General features: G+C 36.9%; 1 protein-coding gene across 4 annotated transcripts in view; it reads right to left on the reverse strand.

Annotated features, from left to right (window-relative positions):
* The window catches only part of STX17 (syntaxin 17), a 102,798-nt gene extending 83,036 nt beyond the window's left edge, over positions 1-19,762 (reverse strand). Inside the window, exons 1-2 of one of the 4 annotated variants that reach the window (XM_032636220.1) lie at positions 19,716-19,762; positions 10,952-11,137 (exon numbers count right to left, since the gene is read on the reverse strand). In XM_032636220.1, the coding sequence (XP_032492111.1) occupies positions 10,952-11,110 (159 nt within the window). In that variant the 5' untranslated portion in view covers positions 11,111-11,137; positions 19,716-19,762. Of the gene's footprint in view, positions 1-10,951; positions 11,138-19,138; positions 19,336-19,539; positions 19,674-19,715 lie in introns of those variants that run through there. The other 3 variants (XM_032636223.1, XM_032636222.1, XM_032636221.1) reach the window with 3 other exon arrangements.
* Between the last annotated feature and the right edge of the window lie 4,388 nt (positions 19,763-24,150).

A 24,150-nucleotide genomic window follows, 5' to 3' on the forward strand; every position in this document is an offset into this window, starting at 1 on the left:
TTGTAGAGATGTAGATGGACCGAGAGACTACATCTACAGAGCGAAATAAGTCAGAAAGAGAAAAACAAACATTGTATATTAATGCATATATGTGGAATCTAGAAAAATGGTATAGATGATCTTATTTGCAAAGCAGAAATAGAGACACAGATGTACAGGACAAACACATGGACACCAAGGGGGAAGGAGGGTGGGATGAATTAGAAGATTGGCATTGACATATATACGCTATTGAAACTATGTATAAAACAGATAACTAGTGAAAACCTATTGTATAGCACAAGGAACTCTACTCAGTGCTCTGTGTGGTGACCTAAACGGGAAGGAAATCAAAAAAGAGCAGATATATGTGTACGTATAGCTGATTCACTTTGCTGTACAGTAGAAACTGACACAACATTGTAAAGCAACTATACTCCAATAAAAATTTAAAAATAGACTATATTGAGAATATATTTACCAAACATAAAACCACTACGCAAATAAATTTAAAACCACTATCAATCTACTTTTGCTTCTAAGAAAAATTTAATTGATGCCATCAGACCCAGTATAAATGCTCCTTTAATGTTATGATATTAACAAAAAGAATGTAAGCCAAAGATACATGTCTGAAAATAAGCCACTTTAAAATTTATTACTTAATACTAATCTGTCATGATATTTTAAGAAAAATAATGTTAAGGAAACAGGTGAAAATCCAGAGAGGTCAGGGTTGCAAGAATCGTGGAGCAGAGTATCAGAGAGGAAAAAGCTGCATGTGAGGAGATAACTGAAATGAGAGCACTATACTGAGTTCCAGAGATCCGCAGGGTTTTCCTTTTGAGTCTTCAGCTGAGTACAGATCAGTACATGCACATAAGCAAACTACCTGAAGTCAGAAAAAGAACCACTGGAAAAGAGCAGGTAGACTAATCCCCCAAAATCACACAAGGCCAGAAACAGTTCATGTGACCACAAGTCAGACTGGAAAAATCTCTCAACACACTAGACATCAGGTGGAGTACTCCAAAGCTCTGTCCTACATGGGGAAAAATTAGGCCTGGAATAAAGGCTATTCTGATCCTATGCAAGCTTAAAAGAGCCTCAAAAGGATCAAACTGTTCCCAAATAACTTAAATGTGTCTCAGAATAAATAAAGCTCAAAAGTACTCAAAGTAATGTAAAAATATTCAGTATCCAACAAGTTCAGAATGTCTGGCATCCAATAAACAATTACCATGCATGCAAAAAAGCAGGAAAATATGATCTGCAATGAGAAAAACCAATCAATAGAAACAGATTCAGATATGATAGAGATAATGGAATTAACAGACAAGGATATTAAAAATTATTATGATATATTCCATGTTGTTAAGAAAGAAAAAAACATGAGCATATTGAGATATGGAAGATATTTTTAAAAATTCAATTCCTAGGGGCTTCCCTGGTGGCACAGTGGTTGAGAGTCTGCCTGCCGATGCAGGGGACACGGGTTTGTGCCCTGGTCCAGGAGGATCCCACATGCTGCGGAGCGGCTGGGCCCGTGAGCCATGGCCACTGAGCCTGCGCGTCTGGAGCCTGTGCTCCGCAACGGGAGAGACCACAACTGTGAAAGGCCCGCGTACCGCAAAAAAAAAAAAAAAAAAATTCAATTCCTAAATTTAAAAAAGGTATCTGAAATGAAAAATGCAATGGATGGGTTGAATTGAAGGTAAGACAATGCAAAGAAAAGAATAGTAAATTTAAAGATATAAAGTAGAATCAATCCAAAATGAAACACAGAGAGAGAAAAAAAGATGGACAATAAATGAATAGAGTATCAGTGAGTCGCAGGCCAATTGAAAGCAACATTTTATGTATGCAATTGGGCTCCTTGAAGGAGAGAAAAAAATTCTGAAAAACTAATGAGACAGTGACTGAGATGGTGGAGGAGGAAGACCCTGAGCTCACCTCTTCCCATAGGTGCACCAAAATTACAACTAATTTCAGAGCAATTATGGATGAGAATGACTTAATGACTAGCAGAAGAGATTTTCCACAACTAAAGATATAAAGGAACCATACAGTTTATGGTCAAAAGGTGCAAACTTCCAGTCATAAGATAAATAAGTACTAGGGATGTAATGTATGCCATGATTAATATATATAATTAACACTGCTGTATGTTATATATGAAAGTTGTTAAGAAAGTAAATCCTAATTTAAATCTCATGACAAAAGAAAAAAATGTTTTTCTTTTATTTTGTATCTATATGAGATGATGGACCTTCACTATTTATTGTGATCATCATTTCATGATGTATGTAAGTCAAATCATTATACTGTACACCTTAAACTTACACAGTGCTGTTTGTCAGTTATATCCCAGTAAGCGAGAAAAAAAAAGAAAAATGAGTGGCCAAAGTTTTTCCAAATCTGGTAAAAATTATAAACCCACAGATCCAAGAAACTCAAGGAATACTATAAATAAGAAAAATGAACAAAACTAAACTAATGCACATCATAATAAAATTACTTACAATAAGTGATAGAAAAATCTTAAAAACAGCAAGAGGAAAAAAATATATGTGAAGTACAGAGCAACACAGATAAGAATGACAGAAGACTTCTTGTGAGAAACAATGCAAGCCAGAAAACACCAGAGCAACATCTTGAAAGTACTGAAACAATCTAAAACTCAACCTAGAATTCTATACACAGGGAAAATATTTTTTAAAAGTGAAGGCAAAATAAACATTTTTTTTTCAAACACAAAAATGCAAGCAGAATTCAATACCAGCAAACCTGTACTACAAGAAATGTTAAAGGAAGTCCTTCAGGTTGATGGGAAAATGATACCAGACAGAAACCTGGTTCTACAAAAAAGTGACAGCACTGAAAAATGGTAAATATATAGATAAATATAAAATACTTTTTATTATTTTAAAAATCTCTTTGAAAGATAACACTGTTTAAAACAAAAATTACATTACATAGAAGTAAAATATATTACAATAATACTACAAAGACCCTGAGAGAGGAAACTGAAGTGTACTGTTATAAGGCTATTTATTTATTTATGACTGCGTTAGGTCTTTGTTGCTGCATGCGGGCTTTCTCTAGTTGAGGTGAGTGGGGGCTACTCTTCTTTGCAGTGCACAGGCTTCTCATTGCGGTGGCTTCTCTTGTTGCAGAGCATGGGCTCCAGGCGTGTGGGCTTCGGTAGTTGTGGCGCGTGGGCTCAGTAGTTGTGGCTCATTGGCTCTAGAGCATAAGCTCAGTAGTTGTGGCACATGGGCTTAGCTGCTCCGCGGCATGTGGGATCTTCCCGGACCAGGGCTCAAACCCATGTCCCCTGCATTGGCAGGTGGATTCTTAACCACTGAGCCACCAGGGAAGTCCAAGATTCTTATAATATACGTGAAGTGATATATATATATATGTATATATGAAAACACATTACTTGAAGGTAGACTGTCATAAGTTAAAGATGAATACTCTGAACTGTAAACCATTAAAAATAAAAATACAAAGAGGTATAATTAATAAGCCAACAAAAGAAAAAATGGAATCTTAAAAAATATGCAATTAATCCAAAAGGGAGTAAAAGATGAGAAAAGGGGACAAAGAATAGATGGGACAAACAGACAAAAAGAGCAAGATGGTAGATTTAAAGACAACCATTTGATAAACATCTGTTCATTATAAAAATTCTCAGCAAACTTAAAAACGAAGTTAACATTAGAGGCATCTACAAAAACCCTACAGTCAACATCATGCTTAGTGGTGAAAGACCATTCCCTAATACTGGGAACAAGGTAAGGATGTCTGATCTTGCCATTCCTATTCAATATTGCACTGGAGGCCCTAGTCAGCACAATAAGTTAAGAAAGGAAGTGAGGGAAGAAAGGAAAGGAGGGAAGGAGGGAAGGAAAGGAGGGAGGAGGGGAAGGGAAAGAGAAGAAACAAAAGAAAGAGAGGAAAGAAAGTAAGTAAGAAGGAGAGGAAGGAAGGAAGGAAGGAAGTGGGCAGACAGGTAAAGACTGGAAAGGAAGAAATAAAACAGTCTGTCTTCACATGATTGTCTACAAAGAAAATAACAAAGAGTAGATTCAAAGAGACTGAAAAGCAATGACAGGGAGATTATCTGTCAAGAGATTGGGTAAAATAGCTCGTCTTTGCCAAGGGCTTCTCCTTCAGGCTTCTCTCTACAGGGTTTTTAAAGGTAATGGCAGCTTTGCAAGGAAATATTTTCTAGATGATGTTGGATTTATACTTTTCTTTTATCTTCACAGAGTGGGCAGAAGGATTTGTCTCAGCACTACTTGCTCTTGAGTGGCTTCCAGGCCATTAAGCTCTGCCCCAACATTTCAAGGTAGGTGGAACTCAGAATGACATCCCCAAAGTGCATTGGATTCTGCTCTTTCCTCCACTGGATACTGAAACTTCTGATAAATACCTTTAATTGCTATGAATAAACAGGATCAAGAAATAGGAAAAACAACTACAGAAAAAATTCATAGATACTGTTTTTCAGTCATTTCAGAAAGATGTATTGTCTCACTACATGCATTCATGTTGTTCTTCATTGACATGTTATGGCCCCATGGTCTACCAGTGGCACCATGGTTTTCCTCTGGCACAGGCATAAGCAGAGAATCCAACATTCACAGAAACAGCCTTTCCCCTAGACTTTCCCATGAGACGAAAGCACATCCTTATCCTGGTGAGACAAAAGCCATGTTCACCATTCTCATCCTGGTGAATACGTTGTCTCCTTTTACCCACTCTTCTATTTTATCTTTTTGGATAACCCTGATTATAAACCCACACCATGGTGTGATGAACACCTCTGCACAGGTGTTTTCAGGCTTCCAACATTCATCCCTTTGTGCTCTTTGGCAGTGACACCCAGGTCTCAGTTTTGCTTTGCCTGCTGGGCAAAGAGAACAAATATTTTGAGAGTGGTTCCTGGACTAAAAGCTCTCTCTAGAACACCCCACCATTTATTTAATCAACTTTATATACTTGTAGCCTCACATTTTATGTCATTTCATCTTCCAGAATATTCTGATTCAAAACTGAATAACAATAATAATTCTGCTTCATATTGCTTAGAGTATACAAACATGAAAGCTACTCATAATTATTAAAAATAATTTTCTAAAATTATATAATGTTATTCACTAGAGGTTCAGGGAAGTTGATGATATAACATAGAGAATATTCAGAATTTAGGAGTTTAAGGTATAAAAGCACTTTAATTTAAACTTTATGCTGACACTTAAAAGATTTATTTGAATTTACAAAGCATAGTAGGGAAAAAAGAGGTTTCAATTGGAGAGAAAAAGACCTGGGAATACTCTGAGGTGTAAAGTCACATGTGGAATCCAAAGGACTGAAGTAAGATCAATGTGTTTGTGGTATAATGTATGATGGGAAGAGTGATGAGAAAAGAAGCAGAAAAAGTAGATGAAGGCTTCTTTTGCCAAGTATCAGAGGATATCTCAGTGATCAGAATGAACAGAACTTTTCGTAAGGAAGATGATGGTTTTGTGGGGGATTAATTAGGTGGGATAATAATCAGTATTGTAGATGATAAAAAGTGTAAGTATTCAATTCAAATAAATTTATTTTATTAAACTCAACAAAAGAGAAAATATCAAAGACTCTAAAAGTAAAGCTACATAATATTAATAGATGGCCCAATGATTATAAGCCATAAATTTAGGATTACTCATGTAATAAAGATAAATAATAATACCTACCTTATAGTGTAGCTAATGTAAGGCAACTTACTGTGCCTACCATGTGTAAAAAATATAAAACCCAAAACAAACACAAAGGGTCTCAGGAATGCTGTGAATCTCCTAATGATTACAAACAATTAACTGACAGCACCAATGTTGACTGCCCGGGAATGATAACTTACTTATAAGTAACTCATTTCCAAGTATCAACCTTGCATTCAAAGGTTCTTAACATAATATCTCAATCCTCAGAATAACTCTATGAGAAAGATTTTAATGTTACCTTTACAACTCTCTAAAGATCAATCATGGGGTGGTGAACCTTAAGGTCTACTGCAGAGTGCTGTGTGAGGATGGTGCATTTATATCTGACCCAGGATGGAATCAACCAGGGCATGTTCCATAGAACATTACTAAGTTGGGATCTGAACAAAAAAACAAAGTTTGAAAGGTGAACAAATGGAGTGGATGTTGCTAATAGATGTAGGAAAGCCAAAGTATTCAACTCTATTTTTTTTTTTTACATCTTCCTTCTTCATTGAGGAAAATCATCATAAAATAGAACTGTCCGCAACAAACATGACTAAGAGGAAAATGAAAACCAAGAAAGAGTAAGAACAAACTTAGAACACACTATGTTTCAAGCACAACATTAGAAGATTAATATATTTATCAGCATAGTGATCTCAAGAAAGTAATTTAACCACTCCAAGTCTGCTTCCCCACCTAAAAAAGGAAGACAAAAATAAGGGTAACCGATAGGGATGTTCTCAGGATTAAATGATATGATATATATAAAAACCTTACAGAGCAATCAACAAATAAACACAACAGCTACTATCTTTACTATTATTATTATTTGCTCACTTGTCAAGTAAGTTGTAGAAGAGATTAGTGTCTTGGATGAAGATTGAATAGATGATCTTATGTCTTAAAATAATAAAATTCTAAGAAAAATAAGGAATAAAATAGGTCAGACTTTCTATGCTTGCTACACAATGTTAAACCTAAATTAGGTTACATTATTAAAGGCTATTATTCCAAACAGTTGGAGAGGAGTTCACCACCTGTGCTGAGGCTTTCCTATCCTATAACACAGGAGAAAGCAAACTGAATCAGGAGTCTATCAGAAAAAAATAATGAGGGGGAAAATGTGATTGTAAGATTGAAAAACATTCTCAGACTAAAAAGAGAAATGGGAAAGGTTTTTGCTGTAAACACAAGTTAAGAAAACAAATAAATGAAACCAAATCAATACATAACAAATCAATAAGATTGCTTATATCTGATTTTGTACCACACAGTTCAGGCTTCATGCTGCCTGAACAGTCCTGAACACTCATTTTCACACCTAATTACATGTTGCCCCATCATATCCTAGCTTATTTCCTTAACTGGACTGTAAACTTCTTGCAGATTAGAAAGCTAATTTTTTACATAATTTTCAATGCTAACAATATAAGAGACAGCAAACACCAACACTTATGAAACGCTAACATACATTTATATCCTGTAATAATTTCCCTTCTCATTAAACCTGGCAGACTGAACACATTCATCTCTGTTCTTTTCCCAAACTCAACTAAAATGACAGTAAAGAACTTTAAAAGGTATAAATTCACAATAATAATGAGAATACAACAGAAGATATCAATAGACAAGAAATTTTAACAAAATTTTGGAAGCTGGAAAGACTATGGACGTGTTGCAGCTGAACTTAGCAGATAAGAGAAAGCTGAAACCTAGGGCTGCAGAAGGGGTGAATGGTGGGGGAGAAAGGCAGTGAGAAGCAAACCAATGAATGCATAGCACTACTCCAGAAAGATTCAGTAACCAGAGGTACCAGCTACCAGGTAACCAGAAGGATGTGTATGGTGAGGCTAAAAACAGAAGGATTAGTTGAAAGTTTATGTAAGGAATAGGTAGTCTATCAGATGTCCTCTCCATAGGCCCAAGCAACTGGACTGCCTCTATCATCACAGAAGACAACACTCCAGGAGAGTATCTGGTGGTTCCCCATCAAAATAGATCCTCCTCTGTTCACCTCTCCAGGTAATAAGGCCCCTACTACTGCCCTGCTACCCATTCTCCCTCTCTCTCTCTCTCTGCTACCCATTCTCTCGCTCTCTCTCTCTCTCTCTCTCTCACACTCACACACACACACACACACACACACACACCCCTTCCAATTAGCACTCTTAAATATCGACAGCTAGCCAAGGAAAGCCTAAAATACTGTAGACTGACACAAAGAAAGGAAGGAAGGAAGGAGAGGAAGAAAGGGAGGGAGGAGGGAGGAAGAAAAGGAGAGAGAAAGAGAGAGAAGAATACATTTAAAAAAAGAAAAGGGAAAAAGAGAAAAGAAGGAAGGAGGAAAGAAGGGGAAAGAAGGAAGGAAGAGAGGAAGAGAGGGATGGAGGGAGGGAGGAAGGAAGGAAGGGGGAAGGAAGGGGGGAAAAAGGAAGGGGGGAGGAAGGAAGGAAACACAGAAAAGGAAGAAGAAAACTTTAAAAAATATAATAATAATACCACCATAGAGAGAGTATATGATACTGCATCCATAAAACAAGAACAGGAGGATTTTCTTTAAAAGAAAAAAAAGAGAGAATTGAGAGAAAAAAGAACATATTCAGAAAAAATAGGATTCTGGTTCTTTCATCTTAGTTGGAATGTGGATGTGATAGCTAGAGCTGGAGCTGCTGTTTTACATGTAAGACAGAAACAAGTTGAGGATTGGAAAGAAAGATAAAAACAGCCTGAGTCTTTAATGACTGTTGAGCTGCCACTGGAGCCCCAGACCACCTCCAAAACTATGAGAGATTAAAAATAAAAGCAAAACCAAAAAACCTCCATCTCATATAATAAGCTATTTTTAGGTTTTCTGCCACTTGCATTTTAACCATATACTAACTAATACAGTACATGTTACACAGTAAGTTTTCCCCCAAACCCCTATAAAATGAAACAAAGAAAATTATGTTCCAAGCTTATGATATTGTTCCTATTAACTATGCTTAAGTCTATTTTATATTAGCCAAGAAAGCTGAATGCTAACACTTCAAATTTCAGGATTACATTCTAATCAAGTCTATCATGTGTAATAAAACGTAATGCTGAAGGACCTATGGAATATAGTCCCAGGTGTCCACAGCACACTACTCTCATTGTTTTCAGATGTTGCAGAATCACTCCACTAAGGCTTACTTTCAATTTCCCTTCAGCCTGACTTTCTTCTTTTAAATTCATATTGGATGACTGATGGCTAACATAATAAATATTTTATCTTTCTACACCCTTCTCCCAGGAAAACCATGCCTTTTTGAAAATGAGGCACTGTTAGACACCTGGAGTCTAAACTTAGTTCTTAACTCTTTTGTCCACAGTGAACAGTGTGGCTTTTAAATGTTTTTACATTGCCATAAACTATCTATTAAAATATGCTATTCAATCTTACATAGATAAAAAATTACTTTCATAACTAAACTAGAAAACCTAGAGACAGAATGATCAAGATTATGGAATAAAACATAGCTCAGTATGAGTTTAACTGCTTAGCTTCAGACTGCATCACCTATATTGTAAATTATAATTATTCTGATGTTGTCTAAAAATTTCTTAGTAAGTAAAAATTATAGAAAAGGGTAAAGGAAAAATGTTCCAGCAGAAAAAGAGCTATATAACTCTGGAATAATTTTCTTCTGAATTCTGACGCAGCTAATTAAATCAGTAATAGACCTGTTTCTATCCCCACAACTTTCTCCCAGGGTTCTGGCCTTTCCATTGATGACTGGGTGGTACATGTGGCTAGGATCTGAGGGTAATGACAGCAAGCACATTCATATAGAATAAATACAAGGAAAGGGAAATTTGCCAAAGGGAAAATGCCAAAGGGAAAATAGGACAATAAAAGAAAGAGTCTTAATAGACCACAGTCCACCTATTTATTCCTTTCAGAATCAATTCACTTGCCAAATTCTTACCATCTTTGTAACTGAGCACTTCAACATAAGCTCAGGACTTTGACACACACGTTATCAAACACAGATATGATCAATCAGAAGTAAACAACTCCATTTCTATATTGTTACAGTGCCCTCCTTATTAATCAAAGCATGGAACACTTTGTTTCTGCTCATGACAAGAATAACCAGTTTAGCGGACAACTCCTCCATCCTTAAAAGTCATCACACTTATTGCTTATGGATAAAGAAGAAAGACGTTGAGATGACTAAATATTAATCTTTAATTCTATTCATATTTGCATTGAAATTTTCATCTTATTTTTCTTGGCACTTATTTTCTATACTTTAACAAAAGACTTAAGTACTAGGAAGACAGCTGGTATCTATGAGAGAAAAAGTTGACACTCTTCTTACTTGTATAAGGTATGTAGTTGAGGGTGATAAATATTATTTATACTGAAAGGCTTAATGACCACTTCCACCCTCCCCCCGCCCCCCAAAAAAAATTAATGGAGGGCCACACAGCTTAAAATTTATACTGGGGGAGGTTCTTCTGAAGGATCAAATACCACTGACCTGTCCCACAGCAAATAAGACAAGGTAACCTGCCAAATCAATGCTCAGTATTCAGTAAACCTGACGTTCCCATAAATGCCACAACCACTCCATCAGATCCTAGCCAGACCAGGTTCTATGAAACCACCACCGTCCCTGAGACTGGTTCTTCCTTCTACCTATCTCTTAAACTGACCTCTAGCTGATACTTCTCAACTTTGGGCTTTCTTCAAAGGGAAGCAGTGAAGTTGGGAAATTCCCTCATATCAAATGGTGATTTTACCTCTTAAATCTACATGCACCTGAAAAGGACAGGAACACACACTCACAGTTCAGAAAACTTGCCATGGGGTGGATGAAATTAAGGGAAGCCCTTTAGCCAAAGTCCACCACCTTCACATTATAGTCAACTATCAAACAGTTTGTATTTTAATTATTAACTGCTCAATTCATCACTGTGTATAACTAAAAAGGCATTGATTCTATTCTTATATCCCTTCCTAAAAAAGGAATAATGTGAGAGGGGTATTTGTAGAACAGAAAAACCAGATGAAAAAATGAATAATGTTGTTAAATCAACAGGAGCTAGATGTTTTAGCAAAGACTCTTATCTAATATTCTCAATGTAGGTGAAATGCACAACATATAAATCAGAATATGTAACTGTTTCTTGTGGTAAAAAAAGAAAAAAATGGAAAAAAAGAAAGAAAGAAAAAAACTCACCTTCTCAATATTTATCTGGTGCTTTCTTAACCTCTCCAGGTCTGTTGGGATTACTATCTTAGTAAATTTCTGAATAGCTGGTTCAAGACGGCGTAATTTCACTTTTTCTTCATCTTCAGACATCCTAAAAAAATGTTGTATCTCTTCTACTTGCAACATCTACCTTCTCCACTCATGTAGAAAAACCTAAAAGGGAAATATTTATTTAAGAATTTAAAAAATCAATTTCCATTATTTTTAAAAGCCAACAATTAGGTAATTTTATAATATATTCTAAACACATACTCAACTTAATGCTGAACTTCAGTGACTGGTTTTTTAACAAAACTTTTATTTTTAAATCTTTTTCTCTCTACAAAGGTAATGTATATTCACTTTAGAATGATTAGAAAATAGGAAAAAGAGAATAAAATAAAATCAACAATCATTCACCTATAGTTAACTACTCTTCCCATTTTCCCCCTCCCACCCCCGTACTTCCATTTTGATGTATGTCTTTCCAGGGCTTTTTAATATAAGGATATATATATGTATGCATATAATTAACTAACTTTTTTCAAAAAACCAGAAGTATACTGTTCAAGTCTTTATCTCCCAATGTATCCTGGACAGTGAATAATGTTTTCTAAAAAAGTGTCAAATGGCAAAATTGGAAGAAAAAATTTCATTCTTAATATTTCTGCTGTAAAAACTCCATTTCTAATATAACATATGTAATTATATACTTCAAATATATTATAAAATGCAACTTTTCTCATTGATGTCCTTTAAATTGCATCTTCCCTTTCTTACAAAGTGATTAGCATTGTCTACAATCAGTACACATAACCAGTGACAGAGCTGGAATAAGAACCCAGTATTCCTGAGAGTTCAATCAAATGCTCTTTCTAATTCACCAGTAGTTTTTTTTTGAGCAGTGCTCCAGAGAGTCCAGGGTTATGTCTTTGGGGTCAGGGTAGGTGATGGTAAAGGTTATCAAGTCGACAGGCTCCAGGACCCCACACCTGCTTCAGTTGGAGAAAATTTACTTATATCTATTTCATAAATTTGAACTTATTCGATTTTCTGTAAATAAAGGGCTCCACTGCTTAAGCAAGTTTGAAAACCACTGTTGTACATCATGTTTTCATGCCATCTAATTAGCCATAACCTCTCCCATATTAAAAATAAGTTGACTATGTTAATTCCATTGGGTTATGGTATCTTAGACTTGGGTCCATAGAGATAGGGGGTTGGGACTTGAGAGTTCCTGAATGTTTGTTTACAAAAAATTATGAATATATTTTTGAATTATTTCAGAAGACAGAGTCCTTTGCTTTCAAGAAATTATCAAAAAGCTCTATCACTCCAGAATCATTAAGAACTATTATTCTAAATAATGTTGTTTCTCTCTTTCACAGTTGAAAATCTTGAAGTGTTGGTTATACAGATTATCTCATCTACCAGTAACTTGGTCTTTACAGTTAATCTAAGCTTGAAAGCAAAAAAGGAAAATCTCCAGACACCAAAAATAAAGAGTCTAACAGCTACAGTAGTTAGTGGGAATTAGAGATGATGGGGAAGTTCACCGCCAAAAGATTGGTCCACAGACCCAACAAAGTGGGAAAATTTACAGCTAAGGGACTAGAGATAATAAAGTAACCTAAAAATAAAATTAAAATAGGTACATTTCAAAATAAAGATATAAAGAAATAAACAGAATCTTAAAAAAAATTAGATAATATTATGAAACAGTAACAGGTCAATCTGAAAATAAACCAAGTAAAAATTCTACAAATAAAAACCTCCAAAGATGGGTTAAACAGTAAATTTTGTAGCTGAAAAGACAATTATTGATTGGAAGCTATCAGTATGAACACAGAGGAATAAGGACACATAAAAAGAAGATAAGCAACATTAAGGATAAAATGACAAGCTCAATAACAAGTAGGAGTCCCATAAGGAAAGAATAAATAAAATGGCAAAAAGGCACTATTCAAAGAGAATATGCTGAGAATTAAGATGTAAAGCCTCAAACTGAAAATGCACATAAACACTAAGTAGCATAAATAAAAAACAAATTTACCTAAACACATGGAAGGGAAATTTCAGAATATTAGGGACAAAGAAAAAATATCTTAAAAAGCAAACTGGAGATAAAAGACAGATAAACTAAAACAACAAAAGCAGTAAACTTTTCATCAAAGCAACACATCAAAAGATAGGAATATCTTCAAAGTGCTGAGTTGGTATATACCCAGGTTAATTATTATTCAGAAGTGAAGGTAAAATAATAATTTTCAGACATACAAAGACTGAGTTTATTACCAAGTCCTTCATTAAAAGAACTACTAAAAGGCATGCTTTAACAATAAAGAAAATAAACCCAAAAGAAAGGAATGGCAAGGAGCAAAAAAATATAATAAAGTATACTGTTACTGGGTGAATAAAGGAAGCAATGAAGAACAAATAAAAGATTTATTGTGAATAACCTGATCAAATATAACAAAAATGTTTCCATGTAAATTATTATTTTTCTATAATGTATTTTTATAGCAGCATGGTATCACATTGTACAGATGTTCGATAATTTAATCATCTAATGTTGGCCACTCAGGATGTTTCCAATTTTCCACTGTTATAAACTAAACCACAGTGTAATTACTCTTCTTTCACACAAATCCATACTACCATCTATGATTATTTATTTAAAGTAAATACCTGGAAATAGAATTAATAGGTACATACATTTTTTAAGGCTTCTGATTCTAAATGTCCCAAAAAAGGCTGTGCCTATTTACATTCCCACTAGCAACATATCAAAATGTCCACTTATCTGGATTAAAGACTTAAATGTGAGACCCGAAGCCATAAAACTCCTAGAAGAAAACATAGGCAGTATACTCTTTGACACTGGTCTTAACAATATGTTTTTGGATCTGTCTCCTCAGGCAAGGGCAACAAAAGCAAACAAAGAAACAGGACTACATCAAAATAAAAAGCTTTCTCAGTGAAGGAACCCATCAACAAAACAAAAAGGTAACCTATTAAATGAGAAAAATATTTGGAAATGATATATCTGATAAGGCATTAATATTCAAAATATACAAAGAATTCACACAACTCAGTATCAAAAAAATAAACAATCCAATCAAAATCTGGGTAGAGGATCTGAACATTTTTCCAGGAAAGACAGACAGATGGGAAACAGACACATGAAACGATGATCAACATCTCTAATCATCAGGAAAATGCAAATCAAAACCACAATGAGCTATCACCTCACACCTGTCAGAATGGCTATCATCAAAAAGACAAGAAATTTCAAGTGTTGGTTGCTGGCAAGGATGTGGAGAAAAGGGAACCCACATGCATGTGGTGGGAATGTAAACTGGTGCAACCACTATGAAAAACAGTACGGAGGTTCCTCAAAAAATTAAAAACAGAACTATCATATGATCCACCAATTCTAATTCTGGTATTTATCTGAAGAAAATGAAAACACTAGCTGAAAAGATATATACACCCCTATGTTCATAGAGCATTATTCACATTAGCAAGATATGGAAGCAACCTTTAAGTGCTCAAAGATAGATGAATGGCTAAAGAAGATGTGATACATATACATACATACATAAACACACACACACACACACACACACACACACACACAATGGACTATTACTCAGCCATAAAAAAGAATGAAATCTTGCCATTTGCAACAACATGGATGGACCTAGAGGGTATTATGCTAAGTGAAATAAGCCAAAGAAAGACAAATGCCGTATGATTTCATGTACACGTGGAATTTAAAAAACAAAACAGAACAGAAACAGATCCACAGATACAGAGAATAATCTGGTGGTCACCAGAACGGAGGCGGCATGGTGAGTGAAATGCGTGAAGGGGTGTAAGGGGTGCACATTTCCAGTTATAAAATAAACAACTCACAGAGATGTAAGGTACAGCATACGGAATATAGTTGATAATATTGTAATGACTTTGTAGGATGATAGATGGTTACTAGACATCATGGTGATAAATTCATAATGTATAAAAATGTCAAATCATTATGTTGTATACTGGAGATAAATACAGTATTGTATGTCAACTATACTTTAATTTAAAAAACTTTAAAATGTCCATTTATCCATACTCCAACCAATACCTGATATTATCATTCTTAAGACATTCAACTGGTGACAAAAATGGTATCTCATTATTGTTTTATTTTGCATTCTTTATATTACTAATGAGATTGCCTTATTCTCTATTTGCATTTCTTCTTTCATCAAGTGCCTGCTCGTGCTACAGCAACTGTCTTTCTCTTATTATATTAACATATAATAGTCTCATAAATTATCAATATTTCCCTAACACTAATGTTCCCAGTTTGTCACATTGCCTCTTGTGTTTTCTTCCACTATGCAGATTATATAAGAAGCTATCTTTATATCTATTACTATTCCTATCAAAATGTTTTTTAACATACCTGGTATTCAACAGATGCTAATGGAACTAAAACATTTCTTCACATGTCTCTTCTACACTATTGCTAATCCTATCACTCTAGTCAAACAGCACAATACGCATAGCACATTACAAGTGTCTTATTTGGCCTGTGTTTAGACTCTTTCCCCTCTCCAATTTTTCCCCATAGATTACCACCAAAGAATATATCTAAAACACCAAAGGCAACATGCTCCTCCTCTGAATAAAAACTTCTAAGGTTCCCTATTATCTGAACAAGAAAATAAAATGTTCATAAGTAATCCACCCAACCTACTGAAATATCATCATCCAATCTCTGCTTTTGGCTTGCAAGGTGCTCCCTCTGTCTAGATGCTCTTTTATATCCCATCTACCTCTCAACTTTGTGTATCATTTGAGATACAACTCAAATGATTCTGCCTTCTCTTCCACTAATCAGTTTATGGTGTACTTGACAAACCCCAATTATTGACTATTTGGCTTGTTTTCACTGCTCCCCTATGCTATGATGATAGCTCTCTTTTTTGAATTCAAAAAGTAATATTTCCAGGTCAGAGGGCATGACTCTGCCCCTTAGCTTTTTGTGCTCAAGGAATAAGCTGCTGCCTCACAAGGGCCATCTCTAGGGGAAGACATTCTGGCCTAAGACCCTCCCAAGACTTTCCCAACTCTTGGTCTACTTCTAGAGAGTATTTTTTTTTCTCTCCACCATTTCCATTTCTATAAAATCATAATAAATTACCCACATAAAACTAAGAAGGGAACACAACATTCAAATAGTTGCATTAAAGTATGATGTTACTGAAACAAAGTCATCCAACAGTGCCTCTGATCATAAAATAGCTCAAATAACGTTTATAAGCTATTAAGGGAAGTTCGTAATTCAATATAGAAATTGTGGTTTAAAAGTGTGATTAAATAATCAGTTGAAAATGTATTTCAGCATTTCTTGATTTTTAAGACAGAAAACTGGGAATTATTTCTGATATAATTCAAACATAGGATTAAAAACTACATTTACATTAACATCACAGGTATTTAAAATATGTCTATGAAAAAACAAGAGAAAACACACAAAAATGCCTAATTTCTCAAACTTCTGTAAAGTTGTTGTATTACTTTTAACTTTATTTTTCTAGTGTAATGGAATATTTGGGGCGACAGAATTGTTTGTATCATGAGAATGGTGGTGGATAAACAATTATATGCATTTATCAAAATTCACAGAACTGTACACCACAAAAGGTGCATTTTTGTATATTAAAAAACAAAAACAACGAGATGTGGGGGAACCCAAAATGAAATACAAACTATAAAAAATAAAATTAACTGTATTACAAATGAACAACATAACCACAATGAAAGAAGTAGGGGAAGAAAATAACTAATCTAGGTAACTTTGGAAAACAGATGCTGGATACTCGATACTAGTGTCTAGATATGGGATCCTAGATACTAAACTGGATACTATAAGGCTAAAGACAAAAAGAATTACACACAACTATACTGTACTCTAGTTAGTAAATTTGTTTCTCATAGGACTATGGGTTAGAAATCCTGAAATTACTTTATGTGTATACTAGGACTGAACAAATAAGGAAATATTTTGTAGAACACAAAAGCCAGATTTCTCACTGTTGAAGAAAGAAGTTACAAGTAAGAGGCAAGACTAGAATGAACCCTGTGGTACTGTATTAGAAACAGAAGTATCAGGATAAACTTTAGTTTAGAAAAAAAATATATATATATATATATACAGACATATATCTAAAATACATGTGTGTGTATATATATATATATATACAGATAAACACAAAAATAAATATAAACCTTTGCAGATGCATGAATATACACATATGTGTGCCTGTATCTCCATGAAATATATGGATTTACAGTTGACCCTTGAACAATATGGATTTGAACTGAGAGGGTCCACTTACAGTGAATTTTTTTCAATAAATACTACATGATCCACAGTGAGTTGAATCCGTGGATATGGAACCGCAGATACAAAGGGCCAACTATGTGACCTAAGTGGCTTCGGGTTTTGCTATCCACTGCAGGTCCTAGAACCATTCTCTGTGGATACCAAGGGACAACTGTATATACAGCTAGAAATATATACATACACTCACACACACACACACACACGCTTCTAAGATGTCTTCTGCCAGGCACTGGAAGTAATGATAACCCAGCAGCAATGAGCACACCTAGCGCCCAGATCCTTGGTGTTTAAATACTACTCTCCAAACAAAGAAAGCAGGGGTCTTTGGAGAAATGGTGGATTCCAGGGCAGGGAAAATGCAAGAGAAGCTTGGAGCATCCAAAAAGCAAGGAAGTTCTCAAAAAAGGATGAGAGCCTATAAAAAGGGCACAGGAAGCAACCTGAAAAAACTTGAAATGGACGAAGCTGGAACAATTTGAGACATAAAACAAATAACGAAAGTGTAGGAAAATAACCAATAGAAAAATAAATGAGTCCATACAGATACAAAAAATTAATAAATAAATAAATGGGATGAAGATGCAGCTCTTCCTTACAGAAAAACTCCAATTAGTAAATTACGAAGGAATGAGGGAAACAGAAAACCATCATTAGAACATTACAGTAATAATTACTGAAGGCAAGATCATCAATGGATGCTAAAATCAACAAATTAAAGTTTGAGGAGAAACAGGAATATTTGCATTGTTTAAAAGTAGTTCTCCCCCAAGATACTGATTAATTACAAAGGGAAAAATAGTTACTTTACATTAGAGAATCCCAGCCGACACCACCTTAACCAAGTGATCAAGAGCAATATCAAATGCAGTGTGTCATATAATGTACCCCTCATATGATGAACTACTGAGAAGGGCATATACACTTCTGTGGTATCAACAAAAGTACACAACCTTAATCTAATCTTGAGAAAACATCAGACAAAACCCAATTGAAGGACACTCTACAAAATAACTAACAGGACTCTTCCAAAGTGTAACGGTCATGAAAGACAGGAAGAGACTTAGAAGTTGTCACAGACTGGAGAAGATTCAGGAGCCATGCCAACTAAATGCAACGTGGGATCTTAGATTGAATCAAGGAACAGAAAAAGGACTTTAGTATAAAAAACGATGAAATCTGAAGAAAGTTGGTGATTTAGTTAACAGCGTTGTGCTGAAGTTAATTTCTTACTTTTGATAATTGCATTATAGTTATGTAAGACGTTAACATTAAAGGAAATTGTAGAGAACTCTGTATTACTTTTGTAACTTTTCTGTAATTGTAAAATATTTCAAAATAAAAAGTCTCTTAAAATAATGTGTAAACTGATGTTTCCCATAAGACAGGACAAATATTTTGAGGTCAAAGAATTGCAATCATATTCACTGCACTAACACTTGGGGTGGGCGGGGCGGGTGCCAGGTGCTTTACAAACTACCTTTAGTGCTTACAACTATTACCAGCTGAGTACCATACTACTCACGTTTCCAATAAGGAAAAAGTACTGGGAGGTTAACCAAATTACTTAAGGTTATTTATAAGTGAACAGCCCCATTTCTCATGAAAAGTCCAATACCGCTGGCAACGCCCCCTTCCAAAAACGTTATGAACACCTTTCCACATTTCCCCACACCTGGGGCACCGAATTCCCTCAGGCACGTCGCCCCGTGTTTCTCACTGGGGCAAGGGGTACTGAATTTGGAAAGAAAAGTCAAGGCCCTCGGACCTACCTACCATACGGTCTGCTCTCTGAGCCTCCGATTCCGAATTGTAAAAAAAGGGGAGACAGACGTGGGGCCTTCTGCGAACCACCCTCCCTGGTATGGCTGACAGGAGGCTCCCCCCTCGCGCCCCAGGACCTCCCCTAAACACCCTCGAGCCTCGCGTCATCCCTCGCAGCGTCACCCACCGCGCACCTGGGCCACATAAACCAAACGCCACCTCCCCCCACCCCAGCCCCCGAACGGGTGCGCGGGACCCTCTCCAGACCGAGACGCCGGCGACCCTGATGACCTAAGACCCACGGTGCGTCACACGCAGGGCAGACGAAGTAAACTTTTCCACCCTGAGACCCCGGGAGGCCGTCAAGCTCGCCCGGTCGGCCGCCTCCCTATACCCGCTTCGAAAGCACCTCCAAAACCGAAACCACCACTTCTTCAAGCCGAGAAGAACTCCCACAGCGTTCGCACTTAAAACCTGATGCCCTGCTTCCTGCGGGGCGCCCCTCCCGCGCGCGGGGCTGGCACCCGGCCCACGACGCCAGCCAGGGCCTTACGCCCCCGTGGGGGCCTATCGCGATCCCCTTACCTCCCGCCGGGACGTTCGAGGCCGGTGGGTACGCACGGCGCAGGCGCGGGCGCGGGCGCGACGGGACGGGGCGTCGCGATAGGCGGGCTGGGCTGCGCCACGCCCCCTCCCGCCCAGTTCCGGCCTCGAGGGGTGTGGCTGGCGCCTCTGTGTGTACAGACGCGGTCGCCGCTCTGGACCGTCTTACTAAGTGGTATTGATTTATGTTGTGGGGTTGTAACAAGGGAGCCAAGAGGAGGGAGACGCACAAATGCTCTTTAAGTCTGTCAGTTCGTTGAGTTTTAAGTGTGAGACAATTCACATCTGTATAGCCCACTACATTTTGCAACTTTTTTGTCCATTTTCCTCTGTTCTTCTAGGAATTTTATTGGTGGGCTGGCCGGGTGTTCTTACCTCTTTACACCTGTAGAAACTGAAGCTCACAGAGGTTGTGCCTTCTCCATCTACACCCCCCTCTGAGGTAGACGGCACAAGTCTTAATTGTAACAGGCACAGAAACTGAAACTCAGACAAGTTGTGCTTTTTCCCAAAAACGGGTTGAACCAGTGTCAACCCAGTGCCAGTATCCTTATCCCAATTTTATAGATAATGATGCTAAGCCTCAACAAAGAGTTCTAGTGACTCACCAGCAGTTCAGCCATGTAGTGACACAGCTGGAACTTCAACTGGGTTTCCTAATTCCCTTTTCAAGTTCTTCCAGCTGATACCAATGAACAAGCAGTTGGTTGGCTTTGAAGCCCTGTCCAGGTCACAAGTCCTCCTCCCTGGATGGCCTGACTTCCAGATCCAGCCTTTTTAATATGCGTTTGTGAATATTCAGATGACTTGCTCAGAACGTATCCACTGATGGTACTATCCTTAGAAGTCATAAGGATATTCAAGCCATAGCTAAGGAAACTCAGCTCTTAGGGTCTTCCAGTGGAGTGGGAGTAGGGGTAGAAATTGTGGGCCAATGAATATTAGGGGTCTGTAAGAATTGCCTTGAAAGGTAATTTCTAAAATAAAGCATAAAATCTGCTAAGCGTTTTGGATTTTCTTTGTGAGTATAATGAGTGCTGATTTCTTTTACTCTAGGAATGAGGTGTTTATAAGATTTTAATTCTAAGGAGAAAAATTAAAGTATTAGCCAATACCATGGGAAAAAATTTTTTATGCAAGACAAGGGCTTACTGTTGTGGCCTCTGCCGTTGCGGAGCACAGGCTCCGGACGCGCAGGCTCCGGACGTGCAGGCTTAGCGGCCATGGCTCACGGGCCCATGCCGCGGGGTCACGAACCCGCGCCCCCTGCATCGGCAGGCGGACTCTCAACCACTGCACCACCAGGGAAGCCCCAAAACGAGAGCTTTTGAAGTAAAGGTCATTCAAGTTAAGCTCTGAAAAAATCTACCTCAAGTACACTAGGGAGATGTGACACTCAATGATTCTAAACTTGAACCTAGCCTTCTAGGTTATTATACATATGTTTGCTATAAGTTAGGTGTGTTCAAGGTAGCTAAATAGAACGTTTTAATCTAACAGTTTGTTAGCTTTATAATCTTTAAATATTTAGATATATGGTGTGTGGACCTCTTTTTGTACTCTTGCCTGGGCAGTGAAATTGTTAGGAGCAGGCCTGCTGCTACTAGCCAACATTTTCCTGAGGTCCTAACTGAACCAGGAAGGCCAAACAAAACAAACAGTAATAAATAAATAAATGGAGAAAAAGAAAAATATTCTTTTTGGATATTATGATCGCTTACTTGGAAAACCCAAGGAATGAATTGAAACACGTTCAGTAAAATGGCTAGAGCAATAGCTTTCCTAAACAGCGATCACCTACTTAAAATTGTAATGGGAGAAAAGATCACTTTCAAATAGCAGAATCTAATTTGTGTCTGTAAGGAATTGTGGGAGCTATCTGAAGAATTAAGAATAATAGCTAAATGGAGTAGGGGTGAAGGGAGGGATTTCCAAGAGGCATGAGGAAACTCGGGATAATGGATATGTTCATCATCTTGCTTGTGGTACTGGTTGCATGGGTGTATATATATGTTAAAACTTACCAAATTATACCCTTTAAATATGGATATTGTTTATGGTATATCAGTTATACCTGAATAAGGCTCTTTCTTGAGGAAAGGTGTATATTATCATTTGCTTAGAAAGTAGCACATTCTTGGAACAGGCTAAGGAAACAATATATATTCACTCTATGAATTAAGACATAATTTTCCAGTATTATAGAGCAAGTATATGGAGAACCTGAGAATCAAATTCAGATTTGGTGCAGTAATATAGACCTCCTAGGTTGTCTTCCTGGTCCATTCCTCTTCTGGGAACTGCTTCTCCCCACTGGATCTGCAGGCTATCAGTTATGAGGCTCTGGCAGCCGTTTTACACAGGCATGAACCCATGCTCCTGAACATAGTGAATTGGTCCAGCCGCAGACCCCTGACCCAAGTTGGAACAATAAGATACCTGTTCCAGGAATCTGAGATTGGGACTAGGATTCTAGCTTTAATATGGCTTGTTTCTTGAATGGAGAAGATGCTCACAGCAGAGCTCCTGGTGGCTGTGTTTTTGACTCCATAGACCCTTGAATCAGAGGAAGCCATGCTGCTCATGATCCCACTTGAAATTGTGGAGAGATGATTGTATGTATATCCTAGGCCATGTTGTTAAAAAATGTGGGGTTTTGTTTTTGGTTTTTTGGTTTTTTTACTGTAGGTCATGTTCAAAAAATATGTAAAGCCACTACCTTCACTAAGTTCTTTCTCTAGCATATGAACTATTGAAATATCTACTGCAGTTCTGAATGCATTCTATCTTTGTGCATTCTAACATTCCAACAATCTTGTGAACTGAGATGAAGAAAGGTTAAAAATAAAGTGATAATAGTGGTTACCTTTAATGTGGGATTAACTGGGAGAGAGCATAAGTAGCTTTCTGGGGCGCTGGAAAGTTTCTGTGTATTGAACCGTTGTGATTACATATGTGAAAATTCATCGAGCTGTACACCTAAGAGTTGTGTATATACTTTGTGTGAGTTACACCATAATAAAAAAGGAAAATAAAGAGCTAGTAATTCTTGATTTAAAACAAATAAAACCTCTTAGTAGACAAGGAATATATACTTCCTTTAATAGCATTTCTCTCTACTACCTGTCTCTGAAATAGTGGTGAAATAGCAGCAGTAATCCCTACCCTTATTAGAGACCTTCAACTTTTAGAATATAAAATTAAAAGCCATGATAGAAAGAGAGGTAGGTGAGAATGATTAGATGCACAAAAAAGAAACAGAGTTTGCAGCACATTAAAATTCCTGGTTCCAGCTCATTCCTGAGGCTTAGCTTAACCCTAGAGTGGCTTAGCATTAACCACTTAGGTCTGGTTAAACCCCAAAGCCTCCTAATCCCCCACCCTACCTCAGCTCTCACCCTGCATTTTCTTTAATTGCTTAAACTAGCTCAAGTGAACTTCTACTTTCAATCAAGAGAGTTCTGTTATCAACACAAAATTCCATTTGTTTCTATTATCTTATGATATCATTTTAAACTTACACATAGTGTTCCCTGGCTTTAGTACTTAAACCTTTCCACTTTCTGCTTTAGTGGCTCCTGCCACCACACACATACATCATTACCAAACAATCTGTTCATATATATTAAGATTATAGAGACCTTACATCAAACCAAAAGGAGTGAACTCTGCAGGCAAACAGTAACACTAGAATTCTCTGCTTATCAACCATTCACTACTTAGGAATTTGATAACCATTTAACACGTAGAATAGCTTAAATGCCCAGACATCTCTCTAAAGACTCCTTCCCCACCTTTTTGTTCTTTTAATTATCTTAATAATTCTCAGAACTTAGTGCTCCCAACAGTTATTGCACAAGGTAGTATTTATAAAACCATGCTTAAAAGACTTTATGGGTGGGCTTCCCTGGTGGTGCAGTGGTTGAGAGTCTGCCTACCGATGCAGCAGACACGGGTTCGTGCCCCGGTCTGGGAAGATCCCACATGCTGTGGAGCGGCTGGGCCCGTGAGCCATGGCTGCTGAGCCTGCGTGTCCGGAGCCTGTGCTCCGCAACGGGAGAGGCCACAACAGTGAGAGGCCCGCATACCCCCAAAAAAAAAAAAAAAAAAAAAAAAGACCTTATGGGCAGTTTAAGCAATTTTCAAGAGTACTTTTAACATGGTAATTTTTGCTTTATCAATGACTTTAATTCATACCCACACCCCTTACCATCCAACTCACTTTCAACAAAAGATGCAACTTCATACTATGCTTGCAACTAAAATACAGTAAACTTACTTAGCATTAGAATCTTACTAAATATTGTTTAAACTTTGTCAATTTACAAGGCACCTTGAATTTTGTAGTACCTTAGAATTGTCATGAATATCAATTAATATCACATGATAAATATACAAATGTGCAAGTTGATATATT

The sequence above is a fragment of the Phocoena sinus genome, chromosome 6 (genome assembly GCF_008692025.1).
Source record: "Phocoena sinus isolate mPhoSin1 chromosome 6, mPhoSin1.pri, whole genome shotgun sequence".
NCBI lineage: Eukaryota > Metazoa > Chordata > Mammalia > Artiodactyla > Phocoenidae > Phocoena > Phocoena sinus.